This window comes from Salmo salar, chromosome ssa11 (assembly GCF_905237065.1).
Source record: "Salmo salar chromosome ssa11, Ssal_v3.1, whole genome shotgun sequence".
Taxonomy (NCBI): Eukaryota; Metazoa; Chordata; class Actinopteri; order Salmoniformes; family Salmonidae; genus Salmo; species Salmo salar.
In genome coordinates, this window is record NC_059452.1 from 48,209,672 (window position 1) to 48,226,538 (window position 16,867).

General features: G+C 42.9%; 1 protein-coding gene across 1 annotated transcript; it reads left to right on the forward strand.

Annotated features, from left to right (window-relative positions):
- The first annotated feature begins 9,182 nt into the window (after window positions 1-9,182).
- LOC106594020 (zinc finger protein 319) lies at window positions 9,183-16,365 on the forward strand. Its single transcript, XM_014185393.2, has 2 exons — window positions 9,183-9,476; window positions 11,712-16,365. Exon 2 carries the CDS (start codon window positions 11,910-11,912, stop codon window positions 13,710-13,712), a length of 1,803 nt encoding a protein of 600 aa, XP_014040868.1. The 5' UTR covers window positions 9,183-9,476; window positions 11,712-11,909; the 3' UTR covers window positions 13,713-16,365.
- The last annotated feature ends 502 nt before the right edge of the window (window positions 16,366-16,867 follow it).

Consider the following 16,867-nt stretch of genomic DNA (forward strand, 5'->3'; position numbering starts at 1 on the left):
TAATAAAAAAAATTAAAAAAAATATTCAAATTATATCGTTTTATAGATACACCTCTCCTGAATCGAACCACGTTGTCCGATTTCAAAAAGGCTTTACAGCAAAAGCAAAACATTAGATTATGTTAGAGGAGTATATCGTAAAAGTAGCCACATAGCCATTTTCCGACCAACGACATGCATCACAAATAACCAAAAAACAGCTAAATGTAGCACTAACCTTTGACAATCTTCATCAGATGACACACCTAGGACATCATGTTACACAATACATGCATTCTTTTGTTCGATAAAGTTCATATTTATATATAAAAACAGCATTTTACATCGGTGCGTAACGTTGACTATTTTCCCTCAAATGCATCTGATGAAACAGAGCTACAATTTACTAAATTACTATTCGAAAACATTTTTAAAATGTAATATTGTCATTCTAAGATTTATAGATGAATATCTCTTGAAAGCACCTGTAATGCCAGATTTAAAATTAACTTTACTGGGTAATCATACTTTGCGATGAAAGGGGATGCGATACTCTGAAAAATAGGCTAACGTTACAGGTCAGCGCCATCTTGGAACAATCGCATATCACATCTAGTCTTGTATACTATTGTCAATAATCCCTTACCTTTGGTTGTCTTCATCAGAAAGCACTTCCAGGAATCCCAGGTCCACAACAAATGTATTTTCGTTCGAAAAAAATACTCCTTTATGTTCCAAGAGCTTGTTCTTGTCTGAAGGCTGCTCCAAAACCTCCGTCGGCCACGGGACAGCCATTTCGATAAAATGCATTTTTTTCCCATTTAGGTTCGTTCAAACATGTCAAACGTTGTATAACATAAATCTTCAGGGCGTTTTTCAACAAGAGAGACAATAAGATTCGAGGGGGACGATTGCATTGTGTTTCAAAACGTTTCGAAAGGGGAGGGTAACCAGGGGCGTCGGCGTCATAATGGTGATGGCCCTCTCCGTGTGACCACGTTCCACTGCGTCTCATTCATTCAGTTTTCACAGTAGGAGTCTCAAACCACTTTGTAAAGACTGGGGACATCTAGTGGAAGCAATAGGAAGTGCTCAATGAACCATAGCTCACGGTGTGATTAATAGGCAACGTGATGAAGTTGAGTTCGCAATTCAGAATTCCACTTCCTGTTTCGATCTGTCTCGGGGTTTTGACTGCCATATGAGTTCAGTTATACTCACAGACACCATTCAAACAGTTTTAGAAACTTTAGGGTGTTTTCTATCCACAAGTATTAATTATATGCATATCCTAGCTTCTGAGTTTGAGTAGGAGGCCATTTAAAATGGCCACGAATATTTTTCAAAAATCGCTTTAGCGCCCCCTATCCTAGGGGAACGCCAAGAGGTTAATAGCTCGTTTTTAAGTTTCAAAAGATTGCGACCCCCCCCACCCTTTGCCTCACAATGGTTTGATCCACTGCCAGTTCCTTAGCTTGCGAGGTAACGTAGAGACTCAATGAACGTAACTGGCGTGAGGTTCATCCAGTCAATCGCTCACACACACTAGCTGAATATGCAGAGCTAGCACGCAAATATTAACTATTAAGCTAGCTAGTACCTATTCCATTTATGTGGCGTCGTCAAAGATGGAATCTTTGCTATCATCAATTTATTCCAAGATCAGCATGCATGTAAGTTAGTGCTTCAAAGTCCCTGTGATAAGGTTAGTGATAAACTGAACAGAACTACACTCTCTTCTACCATTGTTTTAAATATATTTAATGGTCTCGTTGCAAAAGCTAAATTGTCGCAAGGGAACTTTTATTTATATATTTTATTTCACCTTTATTTAACCCGGGTAGCAAAGATTATAGCAAACACCACTGAATTGATGCTCGCTAGCTTTGCAAATTCAGCTATTGTTAGAAGCCAGCCAATATGAAGCAAACGATTAAAATTACAAAAGGTTGCAGCATATGTTGTGTAAATGGTGAACTCATACAGCTGTCAACTCTTGTCACTGCAATCCGTTTCACATTTGCTAGCTACCTTTTAGATCGAAGCCCATATAGAATGATAGAAGATAAGATGATAGAAGCCCATCTCCTACTGTAAATAACCTACAATAACCTGTGTAGCCAACCAGGTAGAAAAATGGCAGAAAAATGGCAGAAAAAAAGACGGACATCAGAGTATTTTTCAGTACACCAAAACGCAAAGTAAGAACCCTAGTAGCCTAATATCTCAAAGACTAGTTGATAAAATGTTCATAAGAAAGAAATGAAATTCTAATGGAAATGTTTCACAATGATGTCATTAGGCAGAGCAGGCAACAGATGGCACACAGACAGCAGAGTTGGAGACAGATATGCAGGGACAGACTGGCAGAGACAGGGAGTCTCAGGTAAGTTTGTTGAGTCTTTGTTTGGCAACATTATGAAAGGTTCTCAATTTTTTTTACTTGTAAAATAGGAACATAATTGGAAATTGGAAAATGCCATGGATACCCCCACTCTCAACTTAAACTGGTGACTGAACTAAGATTTGTTAAAGGCAATGGTATTGCTGTTGTGATTAGTTGTGTAGTTTTGGGTTCCGGTAGTTAGGAGTACGGCAAACACCTTATTTCTTTGGTTCCTCAATATACATTTACCATATTAAACGTAGGCTATGTGTTACAGCACTACTTTTGGTGTCCCCCTCAGGAATTGCTCTTGAGAAAATGTAATGTAATTGTCCCCTCCAAAGTTGATATCAGATTTTCGCCCCTGCCTGGTTGGACATGTTGATAAATAGCCCAATGTCAAAAACAGAGTTTTAACTGTCCAAAACAAGAACGAATATGCACAAACAGTTCGTGATATATTGAAAAGCTAAACATACAATGTACTATATACACATACATGTGTAACAATAGTAATCATATTACTTTTATTTGGTTTTTAACGAGCACCTTATAAACTGAACACGCACCAAACACCATGGCAATAATTCACTGATATGGATTAGGGGAGACATCAGCACGTCGGCTACGCACTGTCGAAACTAACAACTAAAAACACATGGAAACTGGATATCTTTTCTTCCGTGGTTAGAGAACAACAGACCGCTACATTTTGGGTCGCTAAAACGGAAAGAGAAACGCAACACGCACGTATTTGTCCATCACGTTGAAATCAAATGGGCGAGAGAGGAGGAAATGAGGCAGCGCACCCTGTTTAAACTAACACAGCTCAAACAACGGAATCTGGGAATAATGTCTAGGTCATTGGTTAGAAGACAATATGTAGACGACATCTAGCTAAAAAAATTTAAGTGTTGCATTTTGATTAAAGTGGTTGGCCAACGCGGTAAGTGTAACGCAAAAAAATTAATTGTTAATAACTTTATCGACGTCACCCTGAAATCAACAGAACAGGGGGTAAACGTCTGGGGGTGTATCACTGTTTAAACTAACACCATTCCAAGGCCGAATGGGAACTTGGAAAAACCTATACATGGATGGTTGGATGACAACTTGTTGAAGGATTCAATCTATATTTTGGCATTTCGGATGTAGAGTTGCAACTTCGGGAGGCTGCCATTATGGCAAAGAGAACAGACCTCTTTTTCTGTTAGTTAATTTAAACAGCATAAGATATCAACAGTGACAACGATGAGTTGCGATTTAAGTGATAGTTTGAATATCAGCGACTTTTATAGCGGGACTGCTCCGAATTTTCCGATCCATTTCATTAAGTCCCGCGCATCCCAAAATGAACTGTACACAACAACATATGTTGATTGATCTGTTTTAAGACATCGTGATGAATATAAACGTTCATACTAACATAGTGGTTAGAGCGTTGGACCGGTAACCGAAAGGTCGCGGGGTCGAATCCCCGAGCTGACAAGGTTATAATCTGTCATTCTGCCCCTGAACAAGGCAGTTACCGGGCGCCGAAGACGTGGGTGTAGATTAAGGGTTAAATGCGGAAGAGACATTTCAGTTGAATGCATTCAGTTGTACAACTGACGAGGTATCCGCTCCTTTCGCCGTCGTCAGTCTGAGGTAAAAAGGATTTGGATTTACACAAAATGTTCAGTGGTGAAAATACAAGCTTTCCTTCAGAACAACAGATCTATACGTGCTTTATTTCAAAGGGATATTATATCCATTCCTTATGTCACAATTTACTGGAATACATTTGTCAATAATATCTGTTGGGAAAAATTATGGTTTTTACCTGCTTGTATAACAAGTACCTCTCTTCGCCCCAACCTGGGCTTGAACCAGGGACCATTGCACACATCAACAACTGACACCCACGAAGCATCTTTACCCATCGCTCCACAAAAGCAGCAGTTATTGCAACGCCAGGGGAAACCCTACTTCAAGTTTCAGAGCGAGTGACGTTACTGATTGAAACGCTATTAGCGCGCACCATCGCTAACTAACTAGCCATTTCACATCGGTTACACTTGTTAATTAAGTCAAAGAGGTGTCTTTCAGAATGATCCATAAGTATTACCCTGTGAATCATGACCTGAAGAAACTCCAAAAAGACATTGACATTAACTGTACTTTTTGTGTTAAGCATCCAGAAACAGTTTTGCATTTAGTTTGGCATTTGTCGACATGTAAAAACATAATGGAAAAGATATTCATAGTTTTATAATTATATATAATCTTGATGACTTTTTAAATATTTTTATGGGAGAATGTGCTGCTCGGTTTCCTTAACCATAATAAGGATAAAAAAAACTATTTTACCTCATAAATCTAATTGTGCTAATGGGAAAAAGTCATATTCATAAATGTAAATTCACTAATAAAAAACCACTCTTCCGTGTTTTCTATAAGGAAATGGAGCAGTACATTAAGAACACAATGTTCTGGGACACTGTAAAGTCCATGGAGAATAAGAGCACCTCCTCCCAGCTGCCCACTGCACTGAGGCTAGGAAACACTGTTACCACCGATAAATACATTGTAATTGAGAATTTCAATAAGCATTTTTCTACGGCTGGCGATGCTTTCCACCTGGCTACCCCTACCCAGGTCAACTGCCCTGCACCCCCCACAGCAACTCGCCCAAGCCTCCCCCATTTCTCCTTCACCCAAATCCACATAGCTGATGTTCTGAAAGAGCTGCAAAATCTGGACCCCTACAAATCAGCCGGGCTAGACAATCTGGACCCTCTCTTTCTAAAATTATCTAACAAAATTGTTGCAACCCCTATTACTAGCCTGTTCAACCTCTCTTTTGTATCGTCTGAGATTCCCAAAGATTGGAAAGCTGCCGCGATCATCCCCCTCTTCAAAGGGGGAGACACTCTAGACCCAAACTGCTACAGACCTATATCTATCCTACCCTGCCTTTCTAAGGTCTTCGAAAGCCAAGTTAACAAACAGATTACCGACCATTTCGAATCCCACCGTACCTTCTCCGCTATGCAATCTGGTTTCAGAGCTGGTCATGGGTGCACCTCAGCCACTCTCAAGGTCCTAAACGATATCATAACCGCCATCGATAAGAGACATTACTGTGCAGCCGTATTCATCGACCTGGCCAAGGCTTCCGACTCTGTCAATCACCACATTCTTATCGGCAGACTCAACAGCCTTGGTTTCTCAAATGACTGCCTCGCCTGGTTCACCAACTACTTCTCTGATAGAGTTCAGTGTGTCAAATCGGAGGGCCTGTTGTCCGGACCTCTGGCAGTCTCTATGGGGGTGCCACAGGGTTCAATTCTCGGGCCGACTCTCTTCTCTGTATACATCAATGATGTTGCTCTTGCTGCTGGTGATTCTCTGATCCACCTCTACGCAGACGACATCATTCTGTATACTTCTGGCCCTTCTTTGGACACTGTGTTAACTAACCTCCAGACGAGCTTCAATGCCATAAAACTCTCCTTCCGTGTGTAACAGTGTAGGTTCCGTCCCTCTCTTCGCCCCAACCTGGGCTCGAACCAGGGACCCTTGCACACATCAACAACTGACACCCCACGAAGCATCGTTACCCATCGCGCCACAAAAACCATGGCCCTTGCAACGCAAGGGGAACAACCACTTCAGGTCTCAGAGCGAGTGACGTCACTGATTGAAACGCTATTAGCGCGCACCACCGCTAACTAACTAGCCATTTCACATCGGTTACACGTGGCCTCCAACTGCTCTTAAAAGCAAGTAAAACTAAATGCATTCTCTTCAACCGATCACTGCCCGCACCTGCCCGCCTGTCCAGCATCACTACTCTGGACGGTTCTGACTTAGAATATGTGGACAACTACAAATACCTAGGTGTCTGACTAGACTGTAAACTCTCCTTCCAGACTCACATTAAGCATCTACAATCCAAAATTAAATCTAGAATCGGCTTCCTATTTCGCAACAAAGCATCCTTCACTCATGCTGCCAAACATACCCTCGTAAAACTGACCATCCTACCGATCCTCGATTCCGGCGATGTCATTTACAATTTAGCCTCCAACACTATACTCAACAAATTGGATGCAGTCTATCACAGTGCCATCCGTTTTGTCACCAAAGCCTCATATACTACCCACCACTGCGACCTGTACGCCCTCGCTTCATACTCGTCGCCAAACCCACTGGCTCCAGGTCATCTACAAATCTTTGCTAGAGCCCCGCCTTATCTCAGCTCACTTGTCAACATAGCAGCACCCACAGGTAGCACGCGCTCCAGCAGGTATATCTCACTGGTCACCCCCAAAGCCAATTCCTCCTTTGGCCGCCTTTCCTTCCAGTTATCTGCTGCCAATGACTGAAATGAACTGCAAAAATCACTGAAGCTAGAGACTCATATCTCCCTCACTAGCTTTAAGCACCAGCTGTCAGAGCAGCTCACAGATCACTGCACCTGTACATAGCCCATCTGTAAACAGCCCATCCAACTACCTCATCCCCATACTGCATTTATTTATGTATCTTGCTCCTTTGCACCCCAGTATCTCTACTTGCACATTCATCTTCTGCACATCTATCACTCCAGTGTTTAATTGGTATATTGTAATTACTTCCCCACCATGGCCTATTTATTGCCTTACCTCCCTTATCTTACCTCATTTGCACACACTGTATATAGACTTTTTGTACTGTATTATTGACTTTACGTTTATTTATTCCATGTGTAACTGTGTTGTTGTATGTGTCGAACTGCTTTGCTTTATCTTGGCCAGGTCGCAGTTGTAAATGAGAACTTGTTCTCAACTAGCCTACCTGGTTAAATAAAGGTGAAATAAAGAAGAAATTTATAAAAAATTCAACATTCTTCTAATAAGAAATCTGTTAAAACAATCAATATGTCTGTTCCTTTTAAGGTCTTTGCATAATCAGTAATTTGTTGTACCCCCTAGCATATGTTATCATTGTCTGTTTGTATACTTCTTGTATGTATACTGGTTTACCTGCAATATATATATATATATATATATATATATATATATATATTTGAGGAAAAATGCTCTTGTGTAAGGTAGTAACACAAACTGGCCACATCAGGGACATTAGCGCAATATACAATCATTTAATATTGATAAATAATTCAACATGTAATTTTAAGATGATAGTATATGTTGCCCACTCAAACTATTGAAACAACGACATCTATGTCTCACTAATTTCACCATTAAGAGTTTCAAAATGCTCATACAATGTAACCAGGCGCTCTAGACACAAGCCTCCATAGTGTCTGTGCATTAGGCTGAACGCTTGCCGTCCTTACGTACTGCGCACGCCCAAGTCTCTAAAGCCAGTGAGGGGACATTTCCATTTTTTTCAATGTTGCCTGCATGTCAATTTCATTGTAAATACACAAAACTGATTGTAAGTACTATGTAAACGTGTGTAGTGTGTACCTGACACCTGTCAGGTACACACTGCACTGTACTGTACCTGCACTGTACTGTACCTGACATACTATATACTTAACCTTTATTTTATTTGTGTTGCATCCTTTTTAATCTTAAAAAGATTACTTGAAGTAATATATTAATTGTGGCTCTGATGACTCAGATCAGAGAACATTAAAACTCAATCAGTCACATTGGTGCCGTGACTCCCACCCATATACTAAACTCCACCCCCATCCATCCAGGAAAATGAAATGTTCATCAATCTGTACCTATTCTGATTACAGCTACAGTAGCCTAGTGTGTATCAATGTTCATAGTGCTTCAATTAGTAACGAATATAGAATTTGGCTTTACAATGCATTAACCCTTCTGTTGTGTTCGTTTCATTTTAATTAATTCTGTGTTCCGGGTCCAAAATGACTGCCCCGTTATAGCTGATTATAAATCCATAATAATACATATTTTATCACCTAATGTTGTGTTAGAACCTTTTATCAACTTAAGTTCTTGTGAACATAAGCTTTGAACTTCTATTTGCTATTTATGGCCTGTAGGCCTCATTGACCTGCGCTCATACAACTTGTTTTTGAGTAAAAAAAAAGCATCATGTATGGATTATTTTGACTATAACAAATACTCAGATGAAACATATTGTGCTATTTATCACAGACTACTTAATGTCAAAGTTTAACAAGGACTCTCTCCTCCTCACCAGTGTCATGATCAAAGATATGATCATGAGCCTCACATACAATATATCGTTTGGTCATTGTGCTGCCACAGAATGAATTGTGAGCAAGGCCTCAAAAAAGCTTTACATACCATAGCTGCGAGAAAAGCTTCTATATATTATTGAAATAATGCTGCGATTGTTTGTGAGAATGAAAACAGGTGTGGTTCCCGTGGAGGAAAGATTCTATTGGGGAAAGGTTCCCGTGGAGGTTGCCATGGAAGCCAAGAAGGGTAGTGAGGTGTGTGTGTGTGTGTGTGTGTGTGTGTGTGTGTGTGTGTGTGTGTGTGTGTGTGTGTGTGTGTGTGTGTGTGTGTGTGTGTGTGTTCAAACAAACATGCATGTGGGGGTCTGGGAGAGGAAGTTTTATACACTAATTGTAGTCTCACCCATTCATTTCTAATGACCTGTCATTTTTGAACGGGAACACCACAGGTGTACAAAAGTTAAATAAAAGAAAGCAAAATGTTATGAAAATCATCAAAATGTATTAGGTGTGTTCAGATGCCCTGTGTGGACAAAGTCATGGAACCTTATGACAATCAGATTGAATGAACTACATTTTTCAGAGAGTAAACTTGTATATCGGTCCAATTCGACCGGAACACAGCAGGAGGGTTAAAATTATACACCGAAGTTATACCAAATTGAAGGAGAACGGTTGGCTGACTGAAAAATAAGGACAACCTTGCATCATGATACAGAAGGGTAAAATCTAGCTGTAACATTTAAATATACACCCTGGGGAGTGATGCAGCTATGCAGGCTGTGGAGATTTCCGGTGTACATTATTAGTGGATGGCGTTCCGCTTCTCATCTCGCCACCGTCCTCCGTTAGCCGTAGCCAAATATTTACCGAAGGTCGACTACTGTCCTGGCTCCAGAGGAAGAGGCTGACTCAATGACTGAGAGCCATACCGAAAATGTAAGCTGTCAACCGTGTTGTAAAATGTTATTTAATGTTGTAATTCTGATTGCATGAAAATGTATTAGGCCGCTTTTTGAAAAGGCAGTGCATAGCTGGTGTAGGGCGGCCTAGGTCGGGGGCTAGCACCATCTCAGACAAACGATGGGCCTCGACGTTAACGTTTTCTCTCTCTGAAATAGCTAGCTAGCCGTCTGGTTAGTCTTTTCTCGGGCAGTACAGTAACGTTAGCTAACAACAGCTGTGTTGTTCGTTACCGGAGACGTTATAGGCCTAGACATTAGCCAGGTAATGCAATAATACATTCGAGGAAATCTTTTGAGATTAGCAATCTGCTTTTGCAAACCGACTAGCCATGCTAACCAACGTAACTTGCTTAGCTAACGTTAATGCTATGTATCTAATAAATATGTGGCTGCATACCAATTATTATCTAACTAGCTAACGTTAGTTTATAATCTTGCACCCAGATATAATTTAGCATAATTTAATAGTTGACTTGTTTAGCCGCATTATGTACTGTACGTTTTAAATGTGAGAACATGTAGTTGAGTGTGATTTTAGTGACTGGACCTAGTCTCAGCATCTCTAGTTAGCTATACAGGTAACTGTTGTAGTGATGTTGATGCTGTTGTTCATATGTACAGCTCAAAACAAACCAACAGCACACAATCTGCTGCAATCTCCTCTCATCTCGCCTTTATGTAGCTACATATGGTAACACCAGATCATTTGATTTAACTCTAAAACATGTTTTACCATTATACTGGTAGTTACAGGTGTGGCTATACAAAACAGTCAGATTTATCAACTAACCTGGCGATACTATCAAATGAAATTGTATTTGTCAGATGCGCCGAATACAACAGGTGTAGATCTTACCGTGAAATGCTTACTTACAAGCCCTTAATCAACAATGCAGTTCAAGAAATAGAATTAAGAAAATATTTGCAGAATAAACGAAATTAAAATTAAAAGTAACATTAAGATTAGGTGACAATAACGTGGCTATATGCAGGGGGTACCGGTACCGAGTCAATGTGTGGGGGTACAGGTTAGTCGAGCTAATTTGTACATGTAGGTAGGGGTAAAGTGACTATGCATAGATAATAAACAGTGAGTAGCAGCAGTATTAAAACAATGTAAATGCACAATGTAAATAGTCTGGGTGACCATTTGATTAATTGTTCAGCAGTCTTATGGCTTGGGGGTAGAAGCTGTTAAGGAGTCTTTTGGAGCTGGACTTGGCGCTCCGGTACAGCTTGTCGTGCAGTAGCAGAGAGAACAGTCTATGACTTGGGTGACTGTCGTCCTCGATTCGGGGAAACAAGAATGACCATGTCCGTTTGAATCTAGAAAATGCTCCATTGTTACAATATATTTATTTTTTGGCTCCATTAATTAATCCAACAATGTGTACACACGCTATGTTGTCTTTTTAAAATCATCTGTCGTTGATTGAGACCGGTGGTGTCGCATGTCATGATGACAAACACCTGTCTCCATCAATGAGAGAAGACTTGAAATAGACAACATGGCGGCGTACACATTGTTGGATTACTTCATGTAGAAAAACTATTTATTTTAATAACGGAGCATTTTAAACAAACCCCCTGCAACTGGACACAAACATTTTACATTAATCGAGGACGAAGATGGTATCGCCAATATCAGTTTAGTTATAATCTCTGGTGACGTTTTGTATAGAAACCTGTAACTACCAGTGTAATGATCACATTTTTGGGGGGGCTCGAATCACATTATCTGGTTTTAAAATCTGTAGCTCACCTTTAAACTGTAGCCTGTGTCCATCTCAAAATGTATAAAATCCTAATACACAGTAGAATGCCAGTCGTTTTGAGAGTATTAATACCATAGCTTTGGTAATACCGTTGCGTTGCAGTTAAAAACAATGCACATGGCTTACCGAGTGGCGCAGCGGTCTAAGGCACTACATCTCAGCGCTAGAGGCGTCACTACAGACACCCTGGTTCGATTCCAGGCTGTATCACAACCGGCCGTGATTGAGAGTCCCATAGGGCGCTGACCAATTGGCCCAGCGTCGTACGGGATTGGCCGGTGTAGGCCGTCATTGTAAATAAGAATTTGTTCTTAACTTACTTTCCTAGGTAAATAAAAGGTTCAATAAATAACATACATGGATCCATTGCATAAAATATGTATCGGATACATTTGCATCATGTTCATATACCCCCTCTGTCTTTCCATCTGTAGGGTTTCTGCCCTTTTACTAGTGGATGACCAGAGGTGTGTCACCTATTGATAACAGACGTCGTTAAGAGCCGGTAGAAAACACCCCTGTTGGACATCACCAGCCCGACCAAAACCTGCCCCCATAGCCGGGCCTTATTTGATACTCCTGGGCCTCCCCTCACACAGTGAAAACTGAATCAATACGTGCGAAGCAGCAGGATGACTGAGGCGTGGCAGCAGCAGCACACAGTGGTCTCCCCACCCACCGTGGTGCACAACCTCCCCCCGGGCTCCGACAGCGCCCTGGGCTGTGCCGTGTACGGGATCGTCCTCCAGCCGGATGTGGCCTCCCTCCAGCAGCAGCCCCAGCACGGCCAGCAGCATGCCGTACCCGCCCAGCAGCCTTCCCTACAGGTAGGGGGCGAGGGAGGGCACAAGTGCGGAGCCTGCGGCCATGACATATCCCACCTAGCTAATCCACATGAGCACCAGTGTATGGGGACCGGGGATCGGTCGTTCCAGTGTACCCAGTGTATGAAGATCTTCTGCCAGGCCACTGATCTGTTGGAGCATCAGTGTGTACAGGTGGAGCAGAAGCCGTTTGTGTGTGGCGTGTGTAAGATGGGTTTCTCTTTGCTTACCTCGCTGGCACAGCACCACAACGCCCACAACAACGGCAACAACCCCATGAAGTGTTCCATCTGTGAGAAGACCTACCGCCCGGGCTCTGGCAACAACACCCCCACCTCCTCCGCTGCCAACCCGTCCACCGGCGAGGCCTCCAGTGGCGGGGCAGCGTGCGGAGCCTCAGCCCCTACAGCGTTTGAGGCTTCGGGACCAGACAGGCCCTACAAGTGCTCAGTGTGCCACAAGGGCTTTCGGCATCTGTCTGAGTTGTCGCGACACGAACGGGTACACACGGGAGAAAAGCCCTACAAGTGTGACACCTGTGACAAGAGCTTCAGCCAGTCCTCTCACCTGGCCCACCACCAGCGCACCCACAGCTCAGAGCGGCCCTACAAGTGTGCTGTCTGTGAAAAGTGCTTCAAGCACCGCTCACACCTCGTGCGCCACATGTACGCCCACTCCGGCGAGCACCTGTTTAAGTGCAATTTGTGCGAGATGCACTTCAAAGAGTCGTCGGAGCTCCTGCACCACCAGTGCCAGCCCACAGTGACCTTGGACAGGCCGTTCCGCTGCGGCTCGTGTGGGAAGGGCTTCAAACGGCCTTCGGATCTGCGGCAGCACGAACGCACTCACTCCGAGGAACGGCCGTTCCAATGCGAGGAGTGCCAGATGAGCTTCAAGCAGCAGTACGCCCTCGTTCGTCACCGCCGCACTCACAAGAACCCAGCCGACCGGCCTTTTAAGTGTAACCTATGTGACAAGGGTTTCCTGCAGCCCTCCCACCTACTGTACCACCAGCACGTCCATGGCATGGAGAGCCTGTTCAAGTGTGCTTCCTGCCAGAAAGGTTTCAGCCAATCCGGTGAACTGCTACGGCACAAATGCACCGGCTCAGGGTCGGCGTCTGGCTCCGTGACCGCAGCCACGCCGGCGGTGGAGAAGCCCTACAAGTGTGACGTGTGTGGCAAAGGCTACAAGAAGAAGTCAACGCTCCAGCGCCACCAGAACTCCAGCTGTCAGGAGAAGCCGCTGAAGTGCTCCCTGTGCAACCGACGCTTCCTGTCGCCGTCTGAGTTCGTGACGCACCGCTGCGACCCATCCAGGGAGAAGCCCCTGAAGTGCCCCGACTGCGAGAAGCGCTTCAAGTATTCCTCGGAGCTGCAACGTCACCGCCGCGTTCACACCGGGGAGAAGCCCTACAAGTGCTCCAGCTGCGACAAGAGCTTCAAACAGCGGGAACACCTGGTGAAGCACCAGGCGGTGCACTCGCGGGAAGCCCAGTTTAAGTGCGTGTGGTGCGGGGAGCGTTTTGTGAACCTGGGAGCCCTCCAGGAGCACACGGTCCAGCACACTGCAGAAGGAGGTGGTTATCCTGCAGCCCCCTGTATACAGTGAGCAGGTCTGCTGCTGTTGAGCGCCTGTACAGTGTGAACACACACGGTGACATGGAACGTTGCGCGCTAGGCGTACAGCAACACTCTTCCTGACACCTTCTTCTTTTGTATATAACCACACATTCATTATTTACATTTAGTTACACACCCACATACCCCCCCCTCCTCCTTTTGCATAAACAATGGTAAAACTCTGCTTAATCCTAACCATGAAGTTATTATTGACACCTTCCTCCTCACACCAAGGTAATCATGCCCATGTTCTGCCCTTCATTAGTGACTTCCAACTACCCATGACCCAGATCAACTGAAAACAGTACATCAACTACCCATGACCCAGATCAACTGTGGTCACCTTGTTGGATGCAGGAAAAATGCAACTTGAAAAGGATGTTCCAATCTGAAAAGTCATTGGAAATGTATTCATGTTTGTAACATCAAATACTTAAGAGTTGCTTTTTAAAAAATTGGGAGAAATGAAATGTTGAAGGAAATTGGGGGGAGGGAGAGTCTTATTCTCTGACTCCTTTATGGTCATATCATTTCTTTGCTGTGGTTTGGTTCAGGTTTTGGCCACACTACGTGTTGAACTCCCCCTTAACCCTCTGGTTGGCTGTTAGTAATGCCCAATAAGCCCCACCCCTCATAGACTTAAATATACGTTTCTGCATGAGTATATTTAAGCAATATGGCCCGAGGGGTTGTGGTATATGGCCAATATACCACGGCTAAGGGCTGTTCTTATGCATGATGCAATGCGGAGCCCTTAGCTGTGGTATATTGCCCATATAACACAACCCCCTTGAGGTGCCTTTATAAACTAGTTATCAATGTAATTAGAGCAGTTAAAATACATGTTTTGTTATACCTGTAGTATACCACGGCTGTCAGCCAATCAGCATTCAGGGCTCGAACCACCTAGTTTATAATTGTGAAATATGTTTATATTTAGCATCACCGTTGTACTGTAGTAGCTTAGGTTTGCTTAAAAAATAAGAAAAATGTGACAAGTTATATCTTGTGTCCTCTTTGGAAATCTGTGGTAGATAAACTGTCGCATCTCTGTACTATAATGAATAGCAACTACTGTAGTATGTGTCAATGGGAATATTTCCCCACATTCTGGACTACTTTGGCTCCCTATGTCATAGAAAGAAACACATACCTTATCGCTCTGTCAACGTGGGGCTCCCAAGTGGCACTGCATCTCAGTGCTAGAGGCGTCCCTACACACCCTGGTTCCGATCCCAGGCTGTATCACAACTGGCCGTGATTGAGAGTCCTATAGGGGGCGGCGCACAATTGATCCAGCGTCGTCCGCGTTTGGCTGGGGTAGGCCGTCATTGTAAATAAGAATTTGTTCTTAACTGACTTGCCTAGTTAAATATAATGTGCACAGGGAATGATGCTCACACAACCTCTGAATCCTATATGTACTGTTTGCACATAAATATTACATTCTAACATGTTAACAAACTTGGTGGTAGAAGTTGCAAAATGTGTTGAAGAACTGCTTCTGCTACCTGCTTTTCTACCCAGTTGAGATTGTTTGTGTTGTATTTAAGCAAAAAGGGGTGTGGAGGACATACTCCGGTCCAGTGGCATTGTCCTCCGACAGGTGGCATCACTCCTACGCAACGCTCATCCCTCAACCGACAGAGCAGACAGTTAGTCGTAAGACAACGGCCCAGTGGTTTGTTTAAACCAGTAATGTCTATATCTGGATTTCAAAGTGTTATCGCTTCACCTAGCAGTTATCATCTGATTTAAAAAAAAAAAAAATATCTCTTTATCATGACTTCCATTTGGACACGTTGGCCTCGGTTTGTGCCTAGGAGGTCTTCATGTAAACCCAGCCAAGTTAGGGTCCCAATTGCACAAATTGTTCCTCAGTTGCCCCTGAAATAGCTGTGAGAGGACTTTTATGTTAGTAAGTCTAAATGTTGAGGTGGAGAAGAAGGGGGGGAAAAGTATGTGATTATGTATGCAAGTTTATACATGATGTTTTTTTATATTGTTTTATGATAGTGTATTTTAAAAGAAAGAAAAAACATGCTCACAATGTGTATTTGGAATGAGGATATGAAACTGAAAGGTTAGGAGTGAGAATGTCATGTGGTGGATTCATCCTAAATGGCACCCTATTCCCTATGTAGTATACCAGGGCCTCTGGTCAAAAGTAATGCACGCTATAGGGAATAGGGTGCAACTTGGGAAGAAGTTGATGTTTGAACTGGGTGGGATGATGAGGTAGTCAAGCACTTGTGTCTGCAGTTAGGCTATGAGCGTGTTTGACATTGCAGACAATTTTTTTTAAAAGGTGTGACTGACTAATCTACAAATCACCTTGAATCATAATTAACTACTCAAATGTTAGTTGCAGATCGGTCAGTCGGTCACAATTTCCCCACGATGCGTCACGGTTTTGATGCTCTCGACAGGCCTAAGCCTTCTGCATGCCAATGCTGGTCAAATATGTTCCGGTCTGTGCTTCTGCCTCTGCTGCCCTCAATCTTTGTCAACTGGGAGATATAGATGATGACATCATTCTGTGTGGCTTAATCTGTGTAGGCTACATTCAATCTTGAATGATATGTACAGTATAACATGTTCATATACACACTGCACTAACAAAATAAACGAATCTTACAATATTATTGTTTTACAGTATTTGTGTTTGCTTAAATACACTGGACAGTAACTTACCACACACTCGAGAGGGGCAAAGTACTACTAGTCCTCTTAACAGGAAGTTCTTGACAAAAAACAGGAAATTGTCTCATACATAAACACAATACTTCAATGCACATGGAAATGTTGTCCACAAGGTGCAAATTTTTTAATGATCATGTACCGAGGTGGAATTACAACACACCTAACCTGAAAGGAAACTACATGTGAATATTTTGGTACGTATTTCAGGCTTTCACTAGATATTTGCCAGAAGGGTGATATACATTTACTTAGTCAAATAATATATAGTTACGTTTCAATAAAGCAATTGCTAGGTTAGAAATGTGTGATATATCTTCAAACGAAACCCCGCTACAAAACAACCCCTGCCGGTTAGAATGCGGCCAGTAACGGCTACAGAAGTGATCTTTGGGCCGCTACAATGTTGCGTTTGGAGGGGTCACTGGCGACTACTTCCGGGTG